Source organism: Melanotaenia boesemani, chromosome 18, assembly GCF_017639745.1.
Source record: "Melanotaenia boesemani isolate fMelBoe1 chromosome 18, fMelBoe1.pri, whole genome shotgun sequence".
NCBI lineage: Eukaryota > Metazoa > Chordata > Actinopteri > Atheriniformes > Melanotaeniidae > Melanotaenia > Melanotaenia boesemani.
In genome coordinates this window covers 13,430,576-13,457,023 of record NC_055699.1, presented here as the reverse complement: position 1 = coordinate 13,457,023, position 26,448 = coordinate 13,430,576, and the positions used below count along the sequence as shown (strand labels likewise).

Sequence of the window (26,448 nt, the reverse complement as noted above, 5' to 3'; positions counted from 1 at the left end):
CAGTTGACGTCTTCTTCGGTCTAAACCATTTAACAGGGGGTTATTTGAACTCTAAAATTAAATATACTGGAAATTGCTTAAAATCTTAAACATTTATACACACATATAGCACAATTATAATACTGCGAGGAAATTTTGTTAAACAAATCTATATAAACTGTATGTTACTGTGACATCGAAACAAATGCTCCGTATAATTTCACATTTGGGTTTGGTTTGGTATCGTTCACTGTCATGGCTTCCTGAGCAAGTGGACGTTAAGGCCTGACAATTTTTACAAATCTATCTCTTTCCTCGCAAATTTAAGCTGAAATCGAGGTTTTTAACAAGTCCTTTGCCGATTTATCTTAATTAAGTAATCATGGCCGGGAGCAATACGGCTCAAAAAACGTGGGAGCTATCTAACAGCATGCAGGAAGTTCAGAGCATCGATGAAATTTACAAATATGACAAAAAGCAACAACAAGAAATCCTAGCCGCGAAGCCATGGACGAAGGAGTATGTTCAAACATGTGATGAACTGTTGAGTTTTCAAGTGTCTAGATTTTAGTGAGCTGGTATTTTGTGTATTGCATGTTGTGCCGGTTACTGTTGACTTGAATCAGGGCTAAAAACTAGCTTAAAACAGCAGTAGAAAGTAAACTAATGTTTCCTTATAAATGCGTGCAACTTTAAATATCGCTGCTGTCGGGCAACAACCTCCTGTCTCCAAAAGTATCATTTTTCAAAAAATGAAAAAAACAGTATGGTTTTGTAATAACTGGACATAATGTCATCAAACTTTGTATTGTGTTTTAATCATATATCTTTGGTTCAATATTCATAAAACAACATACAGACATACAGGGTGACCAATAATACTGATTTATGAAGGAAAACAAAAATCACGAATTTTGGACATAGGAGCTTTTTGCCCGACAGCAGTGATATGCTTGTTAGCTAAACTGATGTTTGTTATTCTCTGACCTCTCCACCCCAGTCACCACTACTTTAAGTACTGCAAAATTTCAGCTTTGCCCTTGTTGAAGATGGTGATGCATGCCAGGTCTGGAGGAAACCTAGAGGTGATGGGTCTAATGCTGGGAAAGGTGGACGGTGAAACCATGATCATTATGGACAGCTTTGCTTTGCCCGTGGAGGGGACAGAAACCAGAGTCAACGCCCAAGCTGCAGCATATGAATACATGGCTGCCTACATTGAAAATGCCAAGCAGGTGGGACACTGACTTCTAGGCATTTACACTTTGGACTAGTGAGTAACCAAACTCTAGATAGACATTTTTTCTGGATGTAGATGGTTGTGGAAACATATTTTCTTTCATCTATATTTGAAAATAGAAGTGCAGGTAAAATATTAGTATTTTTTATAAGGTGGATAAATTCCTAGACCTATTTTAAACATCTTGCATTTAGTAATTGCATAATTAAATTACAAATATAGTCCCTTCTGCTATTTGTAATAAAACACACTTATTAACAACAGAATAAATTTTAGAAAGATAAAACGTTTCATAGTGGAGTGTGCAGAATGAATTTGGTTGTCTCACAGGCCTGGGAAGGTGACACAACAGTGGATGGTTTTTGTATTGCTTGTTAGACAGCAGGGTGAGCAGACTAAAGCTGGAGTGGGTGGCAAAGTTCTTTAACGCCAGTCCTTGAGGGCCACTGTTCTGCAGTTTTTAGCTGTTCTCTGCTTGTACTCACCTGGCCCAGTTGAATGGCTCCTTAAGAGCATTGTGCAGAACCTGAGAACAAGGTTTCAAGGAAATCTGCTTCATTTGAATTGGGTCTATCGAAGCAGGAAACAACTAAAACCTGTAGGGCTGCAGCCATCGAGCAGAGTTAAATAATCCTGCTTTAGGGCTTTGCAGAGACAATTTACCTCCCTGATGTTACTGTTACTCTACATGGATACTAATGTTTTTAACCATCCACCACAAACCCTTTCTTGCTCTTTTTGGTTAAATACATGTCATGTTTTTTATGACCAGTCCAGTTAGAATGTCTTCTTTTGCATCTCTGAAAAAAGTCAACAACAACTTGTCTGATCTTTTCAGTAAGACATACAATTTTCTGAAGCCTCTTTACTACTAAAGAGATATGTGCCAACCAAGACCGGTTATCTGATGTTTATTATCAGGAATCAAAATCTTATTCACCAAAACCCTGTACTACAAAACACATTTAGCATATTCAGATTATCATCTAATATTTTACCTAACTGGGCAGGGAGAAAAGTTTATATATATATATATATATATATATATATATATATATATATATATATATAAAATCAGAAGTTTTTATTTATTGATTTAAAATTTTGAATATCAGGTTGTTCTAGACACCAAACACTCCCCACTACTTCCCACTGTTATTAGTTATTTTAGGGAACTCTACTCTTTAAAGCACATAATGCTTTATGAAGATATTGAATATTTTTGGTAGGTTTTTACATCTTTTTTTTTTTTTTTTTTTACCAACACTGTTCTGGAAGGTATTTTATGTACAGGATTAATTTGAGGTGCATGTTCTGTTTTGTTATTGAATCCATAAACCTCTATTTCCTTTTTTTTATTTTATATGCAACATATGACAATGATGGAGCGTTCTTTATCACATGCTGATTCACTCATCTTGTTAAGTTGTACAATAATTAATTCCTGTAAGAGTTAAAAAAAAAAAAAAACACTTTGCAAACGCTATTTTTTCCCCCCTTTACAGATAACCATTATCTTTTATTTCTGGCATTTAGATCAAATTTATTTATTTCGTTTTCTCAAAGAAGAGATTCACAAATATCCCAGCACAGATGGATAAGAAAATTCTTAGTTTAACAGCATCATTTACTGGCAGCATTATTTTTATAACTATAACTTTTTAATTTTTATACCATCTTGTTGCTTAAAACTGCAGTATTTAAGACCTTGTGTGTAATCTTTGATCTGTCAGGTTGGTCGACTGGAGAATGCCATTGGCTGGTACCACAGTCACCCAGGCTATGGATGCTGGCTCTCAGGCATAGATGTCAGCACTCAGATGCTCAACCAGCAGTTTCAGGAGCCTTTTGTGGCTGTTGTGGTAAGATAAAAACGTATTGACTTTTTTTTTTCCTAAATCCAGTACTTTGTTTACTGTTATGAAGTAAGAAAGTAAGGATTTCCTTCTTATAAATAAAATAATGCACATTAATGTGGGTGCAACTGAGAAATTTATTGATGTATGGGTTGTATGTTTCTATGTCATACTGATTAATATTATGCTATTGGAACCATATATGCTATTTACACTTCATTTAGTTTAGTAGTTCTCAGATGCCAAGGGCGTCATCAAATTAAGTGTGTATTTTCAGCACACTGACAGCCATAGTAAAGGGCTCCCGATGGCCAGATTAGAGTAGTCCCTGGAGGATTGTACAACCTCTGACTTTGTTTTCCTGTTCTACTGTACCTTGTTTCCTGCAGATCGACCCCACTCGGACCATTTCTGCAGGGAAAGTCAACCTCGGTGCCTTTAGAACGTACCCAAAGGTAGAGCAAAGACTTTTAACATTCATTTTGTGCGTTTTTATTTATGAAGGCATTTTTTTTAAAGTTGTGTTTTTTTGCTATTATTCAGTGTAAACTAGATCATCTAATTTCCCAATATTCTTTTTAGTATTCATATGGGAGTGTCTTTTTAAAACCAAAAAAAAAAAAGTTTGTGGGTCTCAGCTTTTCCCCTCTGAATTTTCAGGGCTACAAACCTCCAGATGAGGGACCATCAGAATATCAGACAATCCCTCTGAACAAGATAGAAGACTTTGGTGTGCACTGTAAACAGTAAGAAATGACATTTTTTACATTTTAATCACCACATTGTATATTTTTGAAGCATATCTTCTTTAATAGTAACTGTAGTACTTTAATATACTTACCCTGACCTTATGATTGTGGCTTCTGTCTTTTCTTTATTTTGTCCTACTTAGGTATTACGCCTTGGAGGTCACCTACTTCAAGTCTTCCCTTGATAGAAAACTCCTGGAACTCCTTTGGAATAAATACTGGGTTAATACCTTAAGTTCCTCAAGCCTCCTTACGGTATGTAAGCAACTTCAAAAATCAGAATGTTTCTAATTGTTTGACATTTTGATTTATGGTTAATTATTACACTATAGCTCATTTAGACATGTGGTTACCAGCCTGTGATGTTGTGATTTATTGCTGCTTATTAGCTAAACCTCCTTGTTTATTGATTTTAGTAATAAGCTATATGTGAACTTTCTAACAAAGACATGTACTTAAGTTGGACTCGACTCCAGTCAGATGCTCCTTTCTCTTGTCGTTCACTCTAAAGATTGAAAGCCCCTCATGTGAATTTGCATTGCAGTCACAGTTGCTCTGTCCCGAGCTTGACTAAACAGTCTAAATAGACATCGGGCTTATCCAAACAGTTGGCTTTATGGCATTCTGGATGAAGATGAATTGACTAGATGTCAAGAATGAGCTGGTCGGTGGGTGACAGGCTTTGTTAGTTGCTACACTGTCACCGTAGTCAGGGGCCCCCCATGTCATTGTGTTTTAATTACCCTTTCTACTATAAACACAGCCTCACCTTAAACAAACTTTTCACTAACTTCTTTTCACTCACCACAACTCATCAAGTGTTTCTGTGGCTTTTTGGACAGATTTGTTGCCATCCTGCATTTAAAAAAAATCCTCTGTGAAAAATCTGTTAACTAGCCTTTGTTGGCAAATTATGCATGAATTGGTTTGTGTGTGTTGGATGGTCAGAACTCAGACTACACCACAGGCCAGGTGTTTGACCTGTCGGAGAAGCTGGAGCAGTCGGAGGCCCAGCTCGGCAGAGGCAGCTTCATGCTCGGCTTGGACACGCACGACAGGAAGTCTGAGGACAAACTAGCCAAAGCGACACGAGATAGGTGAATATTTTGTTTTGCTGCACATTTAAAATGAATCATTAATTATATTTATTTTAGGATACTTCTGAATTCTTTGTTTTATATAACACCAACCTCTTCTTTTAGTGTATTTATAACTGCATGTCCCAATAGATGATTAAAAAATAGTTGATGGTATTACATTTTCCTATTTTGATCACATTTAGTTACTGCATGATATGCAGATTTTTGCTTACTGATTTCTAATCTGATTTCTTAGCATTATATTCTGGTTCATATGTTAAACAATAATAATTTAATGCTTGTGTGAAGTGAGTTGTTTTCAGCACACTTTCACTTGGATTTCATTGCAATCCCATCATTGGCATGCATATATTTAGCTTTTTTTTTAAAAGCAATATGTGAGCCACATTGGCCTAAAATGTCTAACACATTTCAAACTGAGGCTGATTTTTATTATTATTCTATCCATTATTTTATCAGTCTATTAACAATAACAAATGACTAATGAATAACCAATTAAGTAATGAATTAATGTCTAAGTAGATTAAATGTAGTCTAATGTTTTTAAGGTTTTAATTTTTTTTTTTTTACTTATAAGAAAAAATTTTGACTTTTTTTTTTTTTTTTAAATCAGTTTAAATACTGTGTGTAGTATTCCAAATAAACTCAATACTCTGTTGTAGTAACAGAAAGTTCTGTAATTTGTTAACATTAAAGCTGCAAATGAGTATATATTTTTTGTGGAAGTCTACAGTTTTAAATGTCTTATCTCTGTATTCTTTACTTGTTTTCCTGCTGTAAATGCTTATCTCCACTTTTCATTTTGATTTATCTTAGCTGCAAGACAACCATAGAAGCAATTCATGGGCTGATGTCTCAAGTCATTAAGGACAAACTCTTCAATCAAATCAACACATCTACCAATTAAAGCTAAACCTCAAGGCAGTTTGGATTTCACCTGGATTTTTTTTTTGTGTGTGCATGTCCAGCTTCTTTTGGATTATAGGTGTATATCTAACAGCTAAGAGTTGTGTCACATTGGAGTGATTTTGTGTCTGTTTTTTCTTATTAAAGCAAAAGCTCATAAATATAGTAATACATAGAAAAACATAAATAAATAAAATATAAAAAGCACCGTATGTGGTTATTTCATATGATCTAAACTAAATTATATGGATTTTTTTATCCTATAGGACAAGTTATAGTTGGGACAGTAAATAGTTTCATTGTAAATTGGATTAGGGGGGTTATTTCTATTTAAATGTTCAGTCCCATAAACATAGTATGTATTCTCAATGCCTTCTGCAGACTTTGGACTTTTTTTGGATGCTAATTTAAACATCTTTTCACCCATAATCCTTTGCAGTGCATAAAAATAACACACTATAGTCACATTTAGCACTAACCCTGCACCAGTCAGTCATCCAAGTGTAGCCTGTCATTGCATTACATAATGGAACAACAAACCCAAGCTTCTGCACAAGCTCAACAGGAATTTACTGCCATGTGTGGGATGTCTGCAGAGTCACTCCCCGCACATTTTGGGACTCGGCCGTACAGATTCTGGCAGAACGCTCAGCTCGGCAGGTTGTGGCGTGACGGTGATGCAACACAGAGACAAGTTGCCTACACAGGAGTCTATTCACACCACGTGTCTGCTCTCCATCGAAGCAGCCTCTCACCAAGTCTGCTTTTTTTTTTTTTTTTTTTTTTTACTGACAGCTGCTCAGGCCTGGGTTTGTGTCATGTCTTGTTTTTATGGTATTGTAATGGTCAAGTGTATATTTTTAATGTCATGTATTGGAGAAGAGAGAATCCCACTGGGACTGTGTACGTACATGTTTTTTCTCATATCCATGAGCTCTGGCACCATTTCTTATAATGATTTTTTTCTTAACCATAATTCAAACTATGACTTTCAAGTTGAGGGTTTTGTGTTTTAGAATTAATTTAATTTAGCAGTCTAAAATTGCTGAATAGTGTTTTTAAACAGTCTAGTGAATAGCTCATGTTTTTGCCAGATATTTAAATGAATTACATGGATGCCTGTCACAATGCTGAGGAAATATTTAAAATATGCACTTCTAAAATAGTTTTGCCTAACATTTGGTCTTTCATCGTGATTTTAGAATCAGTGAAACATATTGAACTCGTTGGATATGTAAATATTGTGATTATCACCAGATGGACATTTGTATGCATGACTAAAGATGTAATAAGAAATATTATGCTAATTCTAATCAAGTTAAACTGCAGGCAGCCAACAATCTACTGCCCATTTATCTTTTTTTCATATATATATATATATATACTTGATTTAAAAAAGGGATTTTTTAAATCTTTTTTAACCATCTGCACAACATTTATCAGCTTTCTTACTCAAAGTATGTTACCATTAATGCAAAGACTGAGCACATGAGAGATAAAGCACAGATTGATGTGAAATTAACAGATTGTTTAGATGTATTCGCTATGAGTGACTTTTTGACACAGACAAGCCCAGCAAAAAGAAGGGCCCACAAGTGTGGTGCCCTGTGTGAAGAGGTTGAACCCAGCTCAAAAATATAGAGGTACTATGCTTCCTCTCCACCATGTGGTCCTGCATAAGTGGTGGAAAATCACTCTCTTTCAGGAAACCCAGGTCGTGACATAATATGGACTAACAATTCAGGGGTCACTGGAAGTGGTGGGTTCCTGACTTCGTATGTTGTAGCAAGATAATTACTAATGTGGAAAGTCAGTATTAACAGCATAAAGTTACAAATTACGTTGGAAGAGATTAAGGAAAATGTGTGAAAATGATCCAATGCAGACTTAATTTTTAAAATTTTAATATACATTTTAAAATATAGCTACCATGTTTCCCACTTTACTTGAACAATGTAACAATTTGTAACTCCATCTTGTCAAACCATAAATTTATATCTTACAATTTCTCATAATATAATTTGTTTTCCTTTTCTTTTTGATTGGATTACTAGCTTCCGCTTTGTCAGTGTTTTACCAAATTCAGTTTCCCATGAGAGCCAGTGACTGACGCGCTTCCGTGGTTTCCATAGCGACCTCTTCACAAGCTCAAACAAAACCCAGCGAACATTTCCCTTCACCGCTTGGTTAAAACTGGTTTGCTGCTGTCTTAGAACTCGCTGTTGATACCAAAGGGTAGGATAAAATATTTAATATCTTAAAACATCACCAAATTTCTTCAAGGAGAAACTCCATGCTAAATGGTAGTGTTATGACAGCAAAAAGGTAGGCTAGGTGTGAACTGTGTATACACAATCAAGGTAATTTGTGCGCCTTTTGTAATATGCATATGCACCGCAATTAACTTTTTTTTTTAATTCTCTGGGCCCTATTGTCAACTTTCTTTGGTTCTCTGAATTAACAGCCGTGCATCCCAAATGTAGTGCAACCAGTCAGCCATAAGTGTCGCACTTCATCTGACAGTGATAAACTGCTTTCCTCACGTCCCTGGAAACCAGAGGGCCAAGGGTGTATGAGTTAAGTTAGCCATTGCTTCTGTCCGTATTTCTGCAAAAGTTTATTGATCAGTGTCTCTTCTCTCTCGTAACTTACCCTCGGCATGATATGTAGAGGAAACGGGCTTCTGGGCACAAACGTTTAAAATACTCCCTACATACTACACCGGACTTACATTCCATCAAAGAAACACACACATGAAAAACAACAAACATTATGTAAATAACAGTGTGTCGTTCAGGATTTTTAATGTATATATATATATATATATATATATATATATATATATTCTGTTTGTGGTTTTTAAATAGTCTCTTTCTGGAATACATATATTTCCTGGATAAGTCTACAGCCTCCCTGACTTTGTGGACCTTGGGCTGTCAGTGGCTATTCACACTGACAGCTGTTAATTATTTTTTATTTTGAATCCATTTTGTTTTGATTCATTTGTGAATGTAAACATAGAAGTAATTAAGCTTTAGCAAATAACTGTTTAGTCATTCGTCTTCATGATATCACAGTGAATATGTTTGTTTTCGTTCTTTCAGACAACTCAAGAAAACTCTGTGATTAACTATCATGGTACAGCTGACTGTAGATCTGATTTCTAAATCTAGAAAGCACTTCAAAAAGAAAAAGGGCATCTCTTTAACACAGTACCTCAAGACCCTTACCCACCTCCACTTTTCCAGCAGTAATATTGAAAGTATTGTAAGTAACCAGTGGCATTAGTAATGTTTTAATTATGTTTGTTTCTCACTACTCTTGTTAATAAAATCAATTTTAATCTTAATTTCTAGGGAGATATTTCCATGTGCAGAAAACTTGCTGTTCTATACCTGCTTGATAATCAAATCACAGAAATTTCCAACCTTGGCTTTGCCTCCAACATCACCCATCTGTACTTGCAATGGAACAACATTACTCATATAGAAAATCTGTACAACTTGCAGAAACTCTCCAAACTGTAAGTAAACCACTTTAAGCAATCTTGTGCTGTGTTAATGTTTTGATGTTTGAGGTAAATGTGAATGTTTTTGTGTTTTGTTTTTTGTTTTTTTTGCTTTGTAGGTTCTTGGGTGGAAACAGGATTGCAATGGTGGAGGGTTTGGAGCAGCTCCATGAGCTCAAGGAACTTCATCTGGAGAATCAAAGGTTGCCACCAGGAGAGAAGTTGTGCTTTGACTCCAGGACTCTCCTCTCACTCACAGTATGACCTATATTTTCACACTGTTCAGTATAGAAATAGCAAAATAAAATAATAACCTTCCACACACCTGAGCAATTTGACCTTCATTCATTTATTTACGATGTGATTTTAAGAGGCCAAAAACTCAAAGAAAAGCCTATTTTTCTATTTTCTCAAACAAAGATGTGTGTGGCGTACTAGCTGACATGTATGATTAATGTAAAAGCCGTATTGTGCAGGGTTTGATGACATCAAAGAGACCTCTGTTGCTTTCTGTGGTCTGACAAATCAGTTTGGTCTGTTTACTTTGTTTACTGACTAGTCTATGGGTAAACACACCAAAAGCTTCAGCTCCATGTTTATTTGAATAAATTAAATAAATTGCTGTGCAAATTTAAAGATTTCCAGCTTTTTTGTAAATGTACCATTATAGTACTTAAAGCCCCACATGCATATTTACCACCAGCACCGTGCCATACACCAGAATGATTAGGATGTGTTTTCCCAGTGCTTCACATTCAGATGTGTAATTTAACTGGATTACAAGCAAACATCTATAAATTGTTGATACATATGCTTTCTTTAAGAAGTTATCATAAAGGAAAGCTCTGCCAGATATGACTGTATAGATAAAATCATGTTGATTAGCTTTGTTTTTATATCAGAAATATGAATAACCATGAGGTCTAGCATTTGTTGAATTTCACCATGAAAACATGTGTCTTTTATCATATTTGTAATATTCTGTGATGACTGACTGTAACATGAACTTCTCTTTTTTCATTTATATGAATTATTTGCACAGGAATCTCTTTGTGTCCTGAATATTAATAACAACAACATTGATGATATCAACGACCTGTCAGGACTGAAAGAACTTCAACATTTTTCTGCTGCCGATAATAAATTGCACAATATTGAGGTAGGCATGTCTTCATTTAAGACAAAAATACTTTAAATACTCCATTCAAGAAACTGACTATTGTGTCTACTGTGTGGTCACAGTAAATACTACCACATCATAGGAAGTATGCATGACATGGCATATTAAAAACAACATGCCATCCATTAGCCGGTTGGCTTTACATTAACATTGTTCTGTGGCTTTCTGCAGTGGTGTGTGAAATGATATGGAGAGCAGGGTTGTAAAGAACCAAATCCTGCAAATCCTGCCAGAGGTTCCCAGTCTACATGACGCGCACGGGGTCAGAATTATTCAACAAATCAGCGAGCCATACCCCTGAGACTTTTCCACTGACAGTTTTAAACAAGCACAAGTTTCTCTCTCTCCTTAGAAGGCTGGGTTTTCCTCTCTGTCTCAGAATCATCTGTTTGATATCCTAAACCAGCAGTGTAACACTTAATGGAAGATTCATCTGTTTCAAAGATTAGATTTATCCTCACTAACCTCCTTATTTAAGTTGATGGTGAAGGCAGAAATTTTCCTGTTTAAATTGATTTATGAACTAAAATGAGTGATGGCTTTATTTACGTCCAGTTTGAAACACTTCATCATTGACTCCTTTGCAGTTCCTCCCTCTTTAACACAAATGATTTTCCTTTGAGATGGTTGATGCAGGTAATTGTTGTACATGTGTCATTTTTAGCAGATATCTCCCTTTAATTTATACAACCCGTCTGCCACAATTGATTCAGCAAAGACAGCTCTCTGAAGGATCAATTCCTTCTTCTGCACCATTTGGTCAGAATCCAGAGGAAACAATATGGATTTTTAAAATAGATTATGACAGGCAGTCAGCCAGGGTGACAAATGGGGAGCATCTTCAGAGGCTGTTAGCTGTGCGCAGGGCAGAGAGGACAGAGGAATCGAAGCTCTGGTCAAATACAGGTTCATAACTGGCCCATCATTAGTCCAAGTGAGAAAGCCAGCCAAGCTCATCGAGCATCCAGCCCCTGCTGCTCTCCACTCCCCCGCGTGGGGGGCAATTTGGCGCTGGGCTCCTCTTCAGTGAGGGCCTTCTGAGTGACGGCCCTGACACGATCATTTATCAAAGCCTGGGAGCGCGTGGTGCTCAGGGGTCCCCTCTGAACTGATTGCAGCTCGAGCTGGAAAAGTGGAAGCGCTTTGGCCAAGACAGGAAGGCAATGAACAATCAGAGCGTGTCCAGAGAGTATTCATATTTCCAGGCTTGGATTAATGTGCCTTTAGATAAACATACAACTCCAGGCAACTCGCTGGAGGAGCCCCAGGAGAAAACTTGTAGTTACATGACACCGGCGACACTGTTTATTAAAACAGACTGATGTGTTGTTTATGCGCCTTCTATTGGCCCTTGTACTTCACATTAACTTTCACTTAAGCCATGTCTTTGAAGGTTTTTCTTGTGTTTGTGTCTGATTTGTGATTAAATTGTGAATGTGCATCCTGCTTGTTCATACTGAAGTTGGTTATTTCATGTTTAGTTACAGAGAACATTAGCAACACAATACTGTATTTTACATCAGTAGCAGTTAAACAACAACAGATTAAAGGTGATGTTTCTCCTTTTCTATGTATTTGCAGGAGTTGGAGAATGTGTTCAGTCTCTGGCCGCAGCTTCTTCAAATGGATTTGAGTGGAAATCCTGTGTGTAAGAAACCAAAGTACCGAGACCACATGATAATTGTGTGCAAAAACCTCGGTAAAGCCTTATTAACTTTTATACTGTAATGCTTTGCCTTAACAGGTTTATATTTTAAATTGCACTTACAGATTTTTAAAGAGACATTTTTATGTGTGTTTTCATTTTTCTTTGTTAAATTCTTTATTTTCAGAGTGTCTTGATGGAAGAGATATTAATGAGATAACCAGGCAGTTCCTTAATAACTGGAAAATATCCAAAGAGGCGAAGAAGAAGAAGAGGAACAAACAAATGCTGCCTGCAGCACTGATCACCAAAACTTTTAACAAATAAGTCAATTAATTTTACATTTTAATGATTCTATTATTTTATCTTTGTCTACAATACTGGGGTTTTGCTACATTTAAATTTCTTATACTATTTTTGTACAGCCACAATTTTAAGACGTTCCTTCCTTTTTTAATCCATGTAGTCATCTTTCAGTAAAGAAGAAATCACAAATAACTCCAAGATGAACATTTGCCATTCTTTGCTTTATTCTCTGTAAATTTGATTTGAATTTCTCATATGGACCTGGCTTTGTTTATGTTCCAAATGACTTCTACACAGCTTCCACATCCTGGTCACATCAGCTGCCCAAATATGCAGACACAGAACCACAGCCGTGTCTCACGTCCAGTATCACAGTTTAACAAAGTGTGCACCTACTTCTACTTTCTTAATAAAGTCATTAAAAAGTGAGAATTAAAAAATATCTGTAACTTTGCATCTAGCTTCCCAAAAGATTTGTTATGCTACATGATCAAATTTGCCAGTTATGAGTGATAATAGCTCCTAATAAGCTGAAAGTTATCCCACATCCTATTTCTTTTTATATTTCTCCACAAAGTCTGGAAATAAAATTGATTGATTTGATCAGTTTTATATATATTTATTGTCCTTTTGATTATCTTGATTATGTTCTTTGGTCTGTTCATTGTACATGAGAATTATGTTATGCTGTCTTGTTTATTTATCATTAGGGAAAAAGCATTTAGAGTTAAAGCTTTATTGGTGTGGATGCTTTCTTGCACACTCCTTTTTTCCCTCTTTATTATCTTGTTTGACACTACAATGTAAAATTCTAATGAATAAATTCAGCCAAGTCTCATCAATTATTAGCCGTCATATGGATACTTAAAACAAACTTTCTGCCTGCTGAAATCTGTTTGCATCAAATCAGCCCAGGACTAACAAAGCTTGTAACTTGTCCACCAGGACATACTGCTATCAATTAGTTGTGATGTCCAAGGCTGCTGAGGTTATCTTAATATGATTACGGTGCTAGAAGATCTATATATGTTTAATTTGTCAGCTTATTCTCTAAGGATTTGATTTTAACAAGCTCCTAAACTGAATTAATAGTCTGAGAAAGTAATGAGTAAAACAACATGTCTTTCCCTCATTTTCACAGCTGATTTATCTCTGATTAGATTTTTTATTTCTGTAGAAATAAATCATCTGTATAATCTGCAACCTTTTTTTGCAGAGTGTTACATTTTCTATGATGTATGTCATTTTTCTTCTAAATGCGCTGAGGAAAATAAGTATGCTGCAAGATGCAGAGTGGCACAATCTAAATGATCACTCTGCCCTATTATTACAAGGCTTTACATTACCCAACACTAACAGCATATGCTTCTATTCAAACAATGGTGATAAATGATCAGGCCCTTTTTTTGCAGCAAAATGCAGAAACAGCATGGATGTATTTATTGTCAGTTTTGTTACTTGGTGTTTGAATGAGTTTTCAGGAGCCACGCGGGTGTGTAAACCCCGAAAGATGCGGGATAATCAAAGGAACAAGCTTACTTAACCTTCTTTAACTTGGCCTTGTAATTAGTTGCCCGGAGCAATACTGTTACTCCATCCTTATAAAAACAGTGTTTATTGAGAACAGTCCGAGGATAGCTACATATTATGAATAATTCCTTTCATTAATTCGCCGACATCTCCGTTTGGAGCCCTGAAAAATCAGAGTGATTAATTTATGAGTCTCGCAAGAATTTCCTAAATGCCTGCCTGTTGATTGCAGCGCTCGAGTTTATTTATTAGCTGTTCCATTGAGCTTGCAATTCAACATACCCTGGCAATTCGTCAAATGTTTTGCATATCATCTTACACATGTCAGTTTGCTTCCATGGTCTGCTGCAAATAGCCATTTACCTGCCTTTATTTTTCACCACGATTAGCTCTTTTTGGGGGGTCATTTTGACTCAGTTTCTTCCCGTTGTTACTTTTTGATAGGCTCGTACAGAAAGTAGACTGCAGTGTCAGGTTCGCAGCCAATTAGAGAGGGATGTGTCCATCGGAATTAACGCAAAAGAGAGTCCTGCCTCTGGCGTTGAAAACGAGCCTCTGCTGCCCTCAGACAGAAATAAGTTAGAGTTGGGGAAAGAGCAGTCTTCTCGGCTGTAAGCGACTGTTATGGGGCGAATGATTAATTACGTCGGAGTGAAATACTTGTCTGCCACTTTGTGGTTCCAATAAATTAAGAGCTCCCAGGACTCACACGTACACAGGTGAGGAGTTGGACCCGTAGCGCGTAGAGGGGCTGCAGCGCATCGTTACTGCAGACACACAAGGATACGCTGGACGTGAACTGGGACCAGTGAAGAGCAAATTCTCCACCCAAACAAGAACTCTTTGGATTGGCTTCATGTCGTTTTTTAAAACTACGCCTTGGAGGAATATTAGAGGTAAACTCTTTATCAGAACACCAGTTAAACATAATCTAGCTGACAAAAGACATGGCTAGGACTTATTTGCTTCTGAAGTGCAACTGAGCAAGTTCAAATTGGGACGTCAGTGCTGCTGTGAACAGCTGTCTGTTTCGTTTGAATGCTTTTATTTCTTAGTGGATAAGCTCAGGATTTGAAATCTTTTTTGTACTGATGTTTTGCATTGGGAGGATATCATTTCAATAAAGAACTACAAACCACAGAAATGATGTAAACACAGCAGAACTTTATTAATGTAAACTAGTTAAAAGTTACATTAAAAAAGAATAGCAGAGTCCCACAATAAATAATCCAAGCCGTAACTTGAGCTTAAAAAATTACACTTACAACATTCTGGGCAGTTTTAACTAGCCTATTTAATTTAGGACATATTTATTAATTAAATCCTCAGGTTTGTAAGCACATCCCTATGGTTGGAAGTCAGACGCTTCGAATGGACAGCGGTAATTGTTCCGGGACTGTGGTGGATGACAGCCCAGCTTCCAGTCCGAGCTCCAGTCCCAGTCCGGACGGTGGTCGCCGCGAGCTACACCGGGCCAGGGTGCTTCAAACCGGCGGGCTCGGCGGAAGAGGACGCCCGGCAGCAGCTAACGCAGCGCGGGAGAGGAGCCGCGTGCAAACCCTGAGAAATGCTTTCCTGGAACTCCAAAGGACTTTGCCTTCAGTGCCGCCGGATACCAAGCTGTCCAAACTCGACGTGTTGATACTGGCCACCACCTATATTGCCCATTTAACTCGAACACTACAAGAGGAAGGCTCCGAGGAGGGAGAGAGCACAAAACAAACAGAGGCGTTACACTCATTGAAAGGTGAAGGCTACCTGCACCCAGTAAAGGTCGGTAATAATAATAATAATAATAATAATAATAATAATAATAATAATAATAATAATAATAATAATAATTTTGTTTTCAGATGTTAATTATTTACTGTAAATTTATTTTGACTGATTCTGTAGTGGTAAAATGTTTCGCTGCATTACAAAGAAAAAAAGGATAACTTTTCCATATTTAATGTTTATGTAGTTAATTTTCAAATCAATAATTGTTTAAGGTCTTTGGGTCTTTTAAATAGGTCAAATTAATACATTAAAATATTTTTGCAGAAATGGCCAATGCGATCCAGATTGTACGTCGGAGCAAGCGGACAGTTCCTGAACAATCCTTCAGAATCAGAGAACCAAGGCCCATCGTCGTCCACCTCCCAGTAACATACTTATGGCAGGCTGTATATCTGCATGAGTCCATGCTTTCATTCAGGAGCAGCAGCATTTACCTTATGATTGCAAAACAATTCGCAAATATAACTGTCAGTTAAGACCATACCAATAAAAAATACATTGTAAATTAATATATTACCTGAATTCTATTGTCTTAATTTTACAAAAAAAAAAGCATGCTTAATGTTTCTCTGTTGTTATTTTGTCCTGTTTGCATTGTGCAGTTCCACACATGTCCCAGGTATGATATTTGCAGAAATTCAGTGGGGTAACGAGCCCGTCATGCTTGAGCGTGCACTTTGACTTGAGACATTTGCACTAAATGCATGTGTGAATAACTTAACATCTGTCATGTGAAGTGGTCTGTCAGAGAGTCGACAATGGAGGCTCTTCATCTCATGTTCCTTCTTTTTACATGCATGGTTGTAAATGTTTGTGAATAAATTACTTGACAGTGAAAAAAGACACGTCTCCAACAGTTTTTAACGAAATAGTATTAAAGATAATCTTTTTCAGGGGTTCAGAGAAAATAAATACGTTAAAATGATTAGCCACTTATTATTATGATTATTATGATGATGATTATTATTATTATTATTATTATTATTATTATTGTTGTTGTTGTTTCATTGGCCTATGTCAGTTTTTATTGAAACATGTTTGCTAGAGTAAAAATGATAGCAAAATGATAAAAATAGATAAAAGCAAAGACTATAAGGATTATGTATATTATACGTGGTTTATGGTTTAATTAAATAATATTACAACAAATTTTAAAAAATAAAAACGGCCAATATTGGGCACTTATTCGTAACATTTGCTAAACACTGAAATGGAAACGAAATTTCAGCCTGTTGCAGTAGTTCTTAATTCGATTGAGGTTGCTGGACTGAACAGTGTGATTTTCAGGTGTAGGATAATTTGTTCACATAGTCTTTATTGAAACTATAGGCAAATTATAACATAAGAAGAAAGACAAAATTTCAGGAAGGTTATTAAAGGTACTGGAAATATAATAATAATTAATATAATAGTCAATATTTTTGTGTAGTATCAATTAGAGGGATTACTTTCAATATTACGAAGTGTGATGGGGATCAATGGTGGACCATCTTTTAGTCTATGGGTGGATCTCATATGCTGCAGTGCATATGCGCAGCTTCTCTGCGCAGCTTTGCGCAGAGAAGGGATATCAGACCGGAAACGTTCGTTCTTTGCTCCAAGACGGTCATGGCGAGCAGACTCGCCACCTATTACTGCTTACTTTGACTTCCTTGTGAGTCGCTGCATAGGTAAGCATTTTTGAAATCATTATATGTGTTTTAATAGTTTAAAGTGCAGCAACTGGGCCCTTTGTTTTCCCTCATTAAGTTTAGTTCTGTAATGCCTTGTTAGCCGAGAGCTAGTTAGCATCTCAGCCACGTGGTTACATGAGTATAGCTAACAGTTTTCTCCAAGCTATGTTTTAACTATGCAAAATACTAAGGCGGAGCGCCTCGTTTGGTTTTATATATTTAACAGATTGGAAACTGGCATTTCGATAGGGCACTGCGGTATAATAAATTAACATATGGGTTGAAGTAAGTAGCCTACGGTGGTTATGTTATGTTTATCTTTTAATAAAAACTACCTCTATTCGGTGAAAACTTTAAGCCAATTTATCAGAAGTCGTGCAGAAATATATATGTATATGTTGCGAAAAACAAACGGCGTTTGTAAATGAATAGAAACTATTACCCTACTAGCACACAGGCCACCATGTCCTGGTATAGGCAGGTCTTATCCCTAAAGTACAGCAATAAATCATTCGTTTAGACAGTTGAAGAGGGAAAAACGCCCTCAGTGTCATTCGGGTTCATGTAGCGTTGTCTATATGTGGTTTTGACCAAGGGTCAAGAGAAGAGTTGCTGGTCAGAGAATTGCCCCTCTCCCATAATTTGACCAGAGAAAGCCACTATGATCCCCACAGAGGACGTAAGGTCATGGCAGAGGTTGTGACCTGCTGTTGAACCTGTCCTCAGACCTACAATGCTAGCCATACTCCCGAGCTGTGTCAAGCTATACCCTTTGACCTTCAAGTGATCAGTCATCTGTCCTCGCTATATTGGCTATTCATTCAGCACATTTTATTCACCCAAGCTAGAAATCAATAGCACATCACCCCTGAGAGCAATTATTTGTATGATATAGAAAATCTGGAGTGACACGTACACTGATCTTACAAGACCGGGAGGGGGCATTTCTGTTCCAAGTAAAGACCTAAATTTAAGGTTGTTTTTGTGTGTCCTCAGTCCCTTTTTTCAGATACCATGCCACCTCTGCAAATGCAGATGTCCAGTGTCTTCATTGTGTGGCTCTGAAAGGTGAGTGGAGCAGTATTTTACAGTCGTTTTGCTGGAATAGTGATGAGTTCACTTTTTGCCGTTTACCCATCAGACCATAAGATGGTGAACCTGTGACTAACTGAAATGCCAGCATAACACTAAGCACAACTTACAATAGAGAATCTGGTTTAAATAGCTGCCTTTTGATCTTTATTTTATATAAAATTAATTACTGTCCTTTATACTTTTATCTGATTTAGCTGTCAAGCTGTGGTCTCAAAGATGCTCTTGAAATGTGATCCTTTATCGGCTGTCCTGAGAAAAGGTGAGTGATTTCAGTCCTTCCTTTTGTGCTGTTATGTGTATACTGCTTGGAGAACATACACATTTTCACTTTACCCACCAGATACTGTATGTGGTGACACTGAGTGACCTATATGAAAATAAATAAATGCGTTTCAAAAACGTATATTTCGCTCTGTAGCAAAACTTAATGTTTCTTTGAGAGACACTTGGCAAGTAGTAAAATTATTCACATTAGTTTTTTTTTAAGTTTTACTTTGTGACAGAGCTGACTTGTTTTGTTAGGGCCTGTTTTTCTTAGTGTTGAGCAGTAGCAGTGTATGCAGCTGGAATAGTGATGAGTTCACCTTTTTGCCGTTTACCCATCAGACAACATAGTGGTGAAATGTGACTACTGAATTACCAGCTGCAACCTTCATATGTATGAATTTGCTCTGATAGTCCTCCCAATGATTTTATTTACTTTAACAAAGGTTTCACATACAAACATTAAAAATGATATTGCCCTGCTACTTTTTTTATGATGTGGATAAAATCACAGTATCTAAAATAATCACTTTTCTGCAGGAAAGCTACGGTGGCAATATCTGGCCTACATCTCTGATTAATCTCATCTCTGGTAAGTAAAAGTTGTTGTAACCTAATGTACTCAGCATTTTGGATCCAGTTGACTTGCTCATGTCATTAGCTTTTTATTGAAGTTTAAATGATGAGTTCACTTTTTTTGCCGTTTACCCATCAGACCAAAATGGGTTGCTGAAAATGTGACTAACTGAACTAAAATTTTATATACATGTCTGTGGAAGTTTAAGTATTTACACTTTTTAATTGTATTTTTTTAATACTCTATTTCATATTGGCAAGGTTATGAAGTCAGCTGAATGGTCAGATCTCATTTAAAAGGTAAGTACTAAACCCAGCTCCTTGCTCCTGTCCATTGACACTACAGCTGCTGACATGTCATTGCAAATTTCAATATAGGAATTATAACTGCATAATTTTTCTGTAATAAAGATTGCATCCTCAAATGTGTTGAATGTGTTTTTTTTTTTGTTTTTTTAAGGGGGGAGGCTTACAGATAAATAATTAGAATCTTTTCTTAAAGTGATTTGGTGTTGATCCAATGCATTACTAAGAAGCACATCAGAAAATGTGATAAATGTACACATTAAAACATTTTTATTATCACTACTTCAAAGTCCATTTTTATGACTTTATGGGATTACATATTTCATATACAATTTCTCCCTGGGGTTGTGAAAGTAATTGACACTTGGGATGGCATGAAATGAGCAATGTGCTGCCTACCTTTTTTTTTTTTTTTTAACCTTTTAGAGATTTTACTCCTCTGTAATGTATGCATCTGCTCCAGGTGCATAAGTATAGATGAAACGTAAGATATTCTGGTGCAGCTCATCAAGGGCTTTGTCTCTCCTGTGCAAACCATCCACATCTCCCACATCACAAGGAAACACTGCATCGGGAGGAATAATAAGAGCAGATGCTCCTGTGGGAAAAGACCAGTATCCCTTTAAAACAATGCACAACTGTGACTGTGAGCCTAAATAATGTATGATAGTAATAAATAACCAGATGAACACAAAAAGTACAACAAATAATTGTAATGTTTTGTTTCTGGTATTTTTATTTAATAAAGCATACTACCTACTAATAAATGACTGATTTAAAAAAAAAAAAGCTGTAACTCGTATAGAGCAACATATAAAACTTGCCATGCTTGAGAGTGACTGAATTTTCACAAAGGAGCACAGCGATCACAGCATCTTCCTCCAGTACTTGAGTTCTGAGACACAACCTGCAGTGGGCCTCAGCCAAGGAGATCCTGAAACAAAATGCCATAAAAGAAAAGTGAATCATTCAGTATGAATGACTGCCTGCATACTTGGTGGCACGTTTTAAACGACTAGAAGTTGCTACAAATGGAGGTTGAAGTGGATGAATCAAAGCTGGCTCAGGCTGTATAAATATTTTAAATTTGAAGCTTAACCTTACACGTCTCATCCTGCTTTCTTATTGAAAACTGATTTGTTTTCATAGTTTTAATTCCACATAAAAATGTCACCACTGTGGAAGAGATTTATAAACAGTTGTCATAACTCCTTGAAAAATAGTCATGAGACTAGGTTTTAAGTTAGCTTGCCATCTGGTGGATAACACTGACATTACATTTGACACAAAAATCAACTCCATACTGTCTACAGTTGCAATGCAAGAAGACAACAAATTACAGTTATGACTGATTTTCAGAACAACATTGCTTACAGTAATTTGATAGATGCCACGGACATCTTGAAACCCTGACTTTGTGTTCGAGCTCGACGGCTTGCCATGTAGTAACCATGGATTAATTTTTCTGCTGCAGGGCTAAGCTCCACTTCCAAACCTCTAGCGTGGGCTACCAGCTGTGCAATGGGATAGTGAAGATTGTTATGAAAGCTTATTTTGAATCATTAAAGAAGCAATGCAAATGACCTGTTTATATATTGTAAACCTCCTGATAATCTTCAGTAGAAAACTCCCTGCAAGATGGGTACTGGCATTTTCCAAGCTGTACTGCCTGCTGGAGGGTGTGGACAGTCTGCGCAGGCAGGGCCTGCGCTCCCACTCTGTCTCTACACTCCGTCACAAGGCCAAAGGGTTCTGTAAGCTGAACTGGTATAGGACCCATTTCCTGCACATGGCAGAGATAAAATAACACAGCTGCTGTATTTAAAACCACCAAACTCATCCTCTTTCAAATTAGAAATTAAATAAGCTAACCTAAATAAACTCTAGAAACCACATTTTGACTGATTACTTTATTGTCTACAATTTCCCTACCTACATTATAATTAAATGATTATTCTCTGGGGGTCGGCCTTTAAGTAATATTGTCGAGGCAGCAAAACTAAATTGTTAAACATTTTTGTTTTATCTCTTATTACATACAAACATAATCTAGACAAAGGTATTTTTACCTACATGGTGAAACTGAGATTAAGGTTAACAAACACTATATTTTTCATTAAAATCCCAATTCACTTTTGGAATTTCTGGTACATGTTAAACAAATACTACACCGTAACTGGACTCACTGCAGTTCCCAGTACAGCAGAGTCCAGCCTTGCAGAGCATTGAGAGGAGTCTGTGAGGGCCCAGAAGCTGCACTGCACGGGAAGTGAAAGCTGCTGGTCTGCATCCTCACCGTACTTCTTCCCTGGGATGAACACAGATATTGTGCGGCTCTCCAGGACTAAGGGAACAATTTTTTTTTAAAAAACAGAAAATTTTATTTGATGGACACAATCCTTATTTAAGAGCTGGCAGTAACCTTAACTAAATAAACTACTTTGGTACCATACCTGACTGAATGTGATCCAACTTGTCCTTTCTGTAAAAGCCGAGATCTCCCAACATACAGATACCCCCAGTGGCAAGCAAGGCAGAACCAGCATGGATGTTAGCAGTACCTGCTCCATGCTCATCCCGGGACAGAGAGGCAAACATCTCCCCTGAGGCCTGATGCCTGACCCCACGACATGCCAAATTCAAGCTGTATGCCATTAGTCTAGCACAAAGAAGTAAGAACAGTAATTAAAACTTACGTTTCATATCTAGCATATATAATTAAGATGCATCAACTTTTGTAATTTAGCTCACTTAACATTATTTTACCTGTCAACTATGACTGTGTCAGTTGTGACAACAAGAAGATCCAAGCTGTGAAATGCATCATTTGCATCTGTTTTAGTCTGCACTAAGCTGAGCAGCAAACCCAGCTTTAGTGAGTTGTACAAGCCTGGAGGCGCCACATCCAACCCAAAGCTGTGAACTACAATGGCAGAGAATCTCCAAGGAGAAGAGGCCTTGTCATTCAACAACTCAAGGAATCTGGCACTAACTTTATGGCAGTCTGTAGGTAGAGTCGTGAAACATGATAAATGTTTAAATGTGCTAACACTACCTCACCTAAATCTATTAAAAAAAAGTGAGAACTTGCATCTGTTATCAGCCTATAGATAATATTTGTAGTTTTGACACAAGATTTAATTGTCTTACACTTTGGCTCCCATGGTTGGACATTATTTGCCTCTACACTCCAGGTAATACCAGGCCACTGATGCACATGCGCAGGAATGCCCAGCACCCTGTAAAGTCGACCGATTCTCATCGAGTTACACAGCTCATCTGTGAGTAGGGGAAATAAAACAACACTCTGAGAGGTCGTTCCCTGCTGTCTGGTGATTATTGAAGGAACATGTATGCCACTAACAACCTCTGCCAAGAGAAACAGAGTGAAGCATTAAGAACAAAGATTCCACTGTGTGGGAATTACACAGCCGGCTAATGAGTGTTCCTTGCACTTATTAACATATATGTTTAGTAACGGGAACTGCTGTATTGAGTTCCTGCACAGGACTGGGTCAACAGAATATGTTAATGCCGGTGCTAAGATTTGCTAAATTCTCAGGAATACTCATGGGATAATGTTATTAGAGGGGACAGAAACACTTAATATCCTACCACTAGACACTACACACAGCTGTCTGCACAAAAATCTATTTATTTGAACTTTCTTGAACTACATTTGTGTTACAAAGTGAGTCTCATTTGGAAAACCACAGAAAATTAATGGCTGTCTTCAACTGATGTGACTGTAAATATAAGCTATTCTAAACACTCTTTGGAGCTAGAAGTACAGTGGGTGTGAATCTGGTTTTACAAACAAATAACACACTTAAATAACTGGAGGAAATGTATCTACAGTACTGTATGTTCTTAAAGGTCTTTTTACCCAAGCAGAAAAGGTCAAGTGCTCCACATAGCAGGGTCAACTGTAAAACTATATTGTCAAATATCAATGAAATATAACTGCAACATTTAGCTGTCATGCAGAATACCATCAAGCTTCCTGATGTTATAATGGAATTCATGCTGAATATAATCTAACTATTTCTTTGTGGATATTATTTTTGTGAAGAGTAAAAAGTATTTTTCTAGAACTGTAATGTGACAAGAATGGTTATTTCTCAAAGAAAGATCAACTGATTATGTGTTGTTGATTTAAACATTTTATAGGAACATATTTATTCCATGTGTTATGCAGCTGTTATTTGAAATAAGATGCCAAAAAACACAAAGTCCGATTGGATGTGAACTTCTTAGGGAGAAACCATACTTTGAACTGTTTATATTATAGTTATTATTCTTTTTTTTTAGATTAGGTCACTCTGATGTGAACAGTTGATATTGCAATGAATTTTTTGCTTTTATTAATCTTGTTCATATCTTGATGATCATGATGAATAAAATATCACTATGCTACCCATGTCTTTAAAAGATCATTTTAACAATTTTCTAATATTTATATTGCAACAAATTGTTATATCAGAATATTTTAAATATTATAATAATATTAGATATTATATCCTATCATCATTGTTATCATTATTCAGTATATTGAATGTTTGACAATTTGGAAAACATTTGCTGTATACCCTGTAGACCTGTAGACCCACCTCTTAAGAACAGGGTGACAGACTGGTATCTAGCTGGGCTTTGTTGCTGGCCTTTTAAAACATCCAGTGCATTAAAGTGGATCAGCTCCACCAGCTGTTTGTCTGTTTAAAGAAAAAAAACTTATTCACATATAAAATAAGATAATACACAAATATTCTTGCACGCTGAGGCACTCACCACCCAGAACTCTGAACTTCACATCCTCTCTCAGTTGGGAGCTGCAGATCAAACAGCTAAAGTTGTTTCTCACAGTAGCTGACTCTGTTGCTCCAGGTGCATGGACTCGGATGTGGTGGAATCCTAGAGCCAGCAAATGTATTAAAAGAAATTTAATTAAATGTGAATCCAACTTAATACTATTTGTATGAAGACTGCTAAAAAGTAGTCTGTGCACACAAATTATACAGACAGTTGTGTTTTTATTGTTAGGATTACAAGACAACAAACATTAGAAGTGGATTCAAAATATGTATTGTGCATTAAACCTGTAGAGCAGGGGCACTCGTCATCACTACAGAGGAACCTTGCTCCTTGGGTGTACTTTGTGACCCTTGTCATGGCAATGACTAAGCCCTCTATGGAGAAAGGTCTCATAGGGCCACACACTCGTGGAAAACCACAAAGATCCATTGCATACTCAGGAAATGGAGGCAGGTGTGTAAAGTTCAGAAAGACATTCACCTCAAAAGAAAAATCACAGATGTTTCAGTGAGAGCTGATGATTGAGGTATGTCTGGCACAGACATCTTAACTCTAGTATGACTATTTCAGGTAATGCATTTTCACCCATTAGGAATCCAGAATTACATAATGGATGAGTTCCTGACTCCTGCCTTTGTACAAACTGGTTCACTGTCATGATGCACTGCGACATTTATTGGAACTGAGTTCTAAGGAATCTTGTCAAACCCTTTTCTACTTTTAGAAGTCAAAATGCCTGCCAAAAGATCTGTCAGTTCAAACGCAGTGTTGCCAGGAACCAGAGGCTGAAGACGGGTTATTCATACCTGGCTTTCCGTATGTATTTTTTCAGTTAGTGAAAGTGTCTTTACAGCAAGGAAGCAAACCTTAATGAAGAAATGAGGAAATGTTACGCTTTGAGAAAAAACTTTAGCTACATGACATTTTAGCTAGGCTAGGTTAGCTTACAGTTATCACTTACTGACTGGAACAGATGTGTTGCTCTGAGGGGGTCATGGAGAACACAGTGACCCAGAAAAGGATCCACTTCTATTACATCAGAAGGATTAATACTTATACAGAACCTGTAGATGGCTGCCGATGGCTGGATGTCTGGAAGTGTGGAGAAATAATTAACCACTTTAAAATACTAACTTGTAGTTCAGAGGTTTCACGGGTTTTCGCGGCCAGGTGAGACAACACACAACTGTACACAGTACCGTTCAGATGTTTGCAGTCGTCCGCAAGTTTCTTAAGACCACCACTTCTATCTAAATACACCAAAACCGATTCTTTCAACGTCAAATTGTCAGCCATGTTTGATTGGGAAGTATGAACCGCTGGAATCAGTTGAAAAGTACCATGACTGCTGAAATATTCTAGGATGCTTTGCCGCGCAAACTCCAATATGTTGTCATGACGACCGTAAGCCTCACTGTGTGTATGTGTGGGTGTGTGTACGGCTAGGTGGGTACAGTGTTCCTCTTCTAGCCTGATGGTTGCCGGTTCGACCCCGAATTGCTCCTGTAGTTTTGTTTGTGTGTGTGAATTAAATTAAAAATACTGCATGCTCAAAGAAAAAATTAAAAACAGTACTGTCTTGTTCCAATGGCTGCTGGCAGGAATGATCTCTGGTAACTTTCTGTCTTACATTAGATTTGGCAAAGCCTCACACTGAACACACTGCTGTTTCTTCACTGTGTTCTGAAAAGGATGTTAAGAATTGTTCATTATTTTTTAGCAGCGTGTGCAGCATTCTTCTCTGGACAATCAGCTCCAGTGGCTTATTCCCAATACAGAACCAGGCTTCTTGATCAGTTTGTTCAGTCTCTGGCTCTGATGCTGCTGCCCCAAAATATGACGGCTAAGCTGATTGCACTTTCATCAACAGACTTATAGAAGATATGCAACATTTCGTGAAGATCTTGGCTTCCTTAAAGGTCCCATATTATACATTTTTTCAAC

At 37.0% G+C, this 26,448-nt stretch overlaps 4 protein-coding genes and 1 long non-coding RNA gene across 9 annotated transcripts; 4 read left to right on the top strand and 1 right to left on the bottom strand.

Annotated features, from left to right (window-relative positions):
• Positions 1-150: 150 nt before the first annotated feature.
• cops5 (COP9 signalosome subunit 5) lies at positions 151-7,008 on the top strand. Its single transcript, XM_041967512.1, has 8 exons — positions 151-498; positions 980-1,214; positions 2,953-3,081; positions 3,465-3,530; positions 3,736-3,821; positions 3,968-4,079; positions 4,773-4,921; positions 5,741-7,008. Exons 1-8 carry the CDS (start codon positions 362-364, stop codon positions 5,829-5,831), a joined length of 1,005 nt encoding a protein of 334 aa, XP_041823446.1. The 5' UTR covers positions 151-361; the 3' UTR covers positions 5,832-7,008.
• A 960-nt stretch (positions 7,009-7,968) lies between these two features.
• On the top strand, positions 7,969-13,255 carry ppp1r42 (protein phosphatase 1, regulatory subunit 42). 2 transcript variants are annotated; one of them, XM_041968421.1, is made up of 8 exons: positions 7,969-8,065; positions 8,295-8,398; positions 8,935-9,097; positions 9,187-9,353; positions 9,458-9,596; positions 10,381-10,497; positions 12,100-12,217; positions 12,351-13,255. In XM_041968421.1, exons 3-8 carry the CDS (start codon positions 8,966-8,968, stop codon positions 12,488-12,490), a joined length of 813 nt encoding a protein of 270 aa, XP_041824355.1. In that variant the 5' UTR covers positions 7,969-8,065; positions 8,295-8,398; positions 8,935-8,965; the 3' UTR covers positions 12,491-13,255. The 2 variants fall into 2 exon arrangements, with proteins under 2 accessions (XP_041824355.1, XP_041824354.1); XM_041968420.1 differs by lacking the exon at positions 8,295-8,398.
• A 1,349-nt stretch (positions 13,256-14,604) lies between these two features.
• On the top strand, positions 14,605-16,521 carry LOC121629348 (transcription factor 24-like). Of its 2 annotated transcripts, XM_041969059.1 has the most exons (3): positions 14,605-14,895; positions 15,329-15,772; positions 16,043-16,521. In XM_041969059.1, exons 2-3 carry the CDS (start codon positions 15,347-15,349, stop codon positions 16,145-16,147), a joined length of 531 nt encoding a protein of 176 aa, XP_041824993.1. In that variant the 5' UTR covers positions 14,605-14,895; positions 15,329-15,346; the 3' UTR covers positions 16,148-16,521. The 2 variants fall into 2 exon arrangements, with proteins under 2 accessions (XP_041824993.1, XP_041824992.1); XM_041969058.1 differs by lacking the exon at positions 14,605-14,895 and having other exon boundaries at positions 15,204-15,772.
• Positions 15,596-25,879, bottom strand: mcmdc2 (minichromosome maintenance domain containing 2). Of its 3 annotated transcripts, none has more exons than XM_041969056.1 (15): positions 25,704-25,879; positions 25,466-25,596; positions 25,311-25,370; positions 24,789-24,984; positions 24,481-24,603; positions 24,303-24,404; positions 22,843-22,971; positions 22,459-22,696; positions 22,146-22,351; positions 21,879-22,036; positions 21,296-21,475; positions 21,067-21,206; positions 20,517-20,626; positions 20,112-20,290; positions 15,596-15,679 (listed from the first exon to the last, which is right to left on the bottom strand). In XM_041969056.1, exons 1-14 carry the CDS (start codon positions 25,798-25,800, stop codon positions 20,124-20,126), a joined length of 2,037 nt encoding a protein of 678 aa, XP_041824990.1. In that variant the 5' UTR covers positions 25,801-25,879; the 3' UTR covers positions 15,596-15,679; positions 20,112-20,123. The 3 variants fall into 3 exon arrangements, with proteins under 3 accessions (XP_041824990.1, XP_041824989.1, XP_041824991.1); XM_041969055.1 differs by having other exon boundaries at positions 15,609-15,679; positions 20,092-20,290; XM_041969057.1 differs by lacking the exon at positions 25,311-25,370 and having other exon boundaries at positions 15,609-15,679; positions 20,092-20,290.
• Positions 17,343-19,809, top strand: LOC121629349. Its single transcript, XR_006008363.1, has 5 exons — positions 17,343-17,448; positions 18,448-18,519; positions 18,741-18,805; positions 19,351-19,402; positions 19,648-19,809. It is a non-coding gene; the product is annotated as an uncharacterized LOC121629349 (long non-coding RNA).
• Positions 25,880-26,448: the final 569 nt, after the last annotated feature.

Bases quoted from the DNA above. Each gene is read 5' to 3' on its own strand.
- cops5 (XM_041967512.1), top strand. From the start codon at position 362: ATGGCCGGGAGCAATACGGCTCAAAAAACGTGGGAGCTATCTAACAGC. The intron at 1,215-2,952 runs GTGGGACACTGA...TTGATCTGTCAG, and splicing joins ACATTGAAAATGCCAAGCAG to GTTGGTCGACTGGAGAATGC. The intron at 3,822-3,967 runs GTAAGAAATGAC...TGTCCTACTTAG, and splicing joins TTTGGTGTGCACTGTAAACA to GTATTACGCCTTGGAGGTCA.
- ppp1r42 (XM_041968420.1), top strand. From the start codon at position 8,966: ATGGTACAGCTGACTGTAGATCTGATTTCTAAATCTAGAAAGCACTTC. The intron at 10,498-12,099 runs GTAGGCATGTCT...ATGTATTTGCAG, and splicing joins ATAAATTGCACAATATTGAG to GAGTTGGAGAATGTGTTCAG. The intron at 12,218-12,350 runs GTAAAGCCTTAT...CTTTATTTTCAG, and splicing joins AATTGTGTGCAAAAACCTCG to AGTGTCTTGATGGAAGAGAT.
- LOC121629348 (XM_041969059.1), top strand. From the start codon at position 15,347: ATGGTTGGAAGTCAGACGCTTCGAATGGACAGCGGTAATTGTTCCGGG. The intron at 15,773-16,042 runs GTCGGTAATAAT...ATATTTTTGCAG, and splicing joins GCTACCTGCACCCAGTAAAG to AAATGGCCAATGCGATCCAG.
- mcmdc2 (XM_041969056.1), bottom strand. From the start codon at position 25,800: ATGGCTGACAATTTGACGTTGAAAGAATCGGTTTTGGTGTATTTAGAT. The intron at 24,405-24,480 runs GTGAGTGCCTCA...TTCTTTAAACAG, and splicing joins GAAGTTCAGAGTTCTGGGTG to ACAAACAGCTGGTGGAGCTG. The intron at 22,352-22,458 runs GTAAAATAATGT...TCTTTGTGCTAG, and splicing joins GACACAGTCATAGTTGACAG to ACTAATGGCATACAGCTTGA.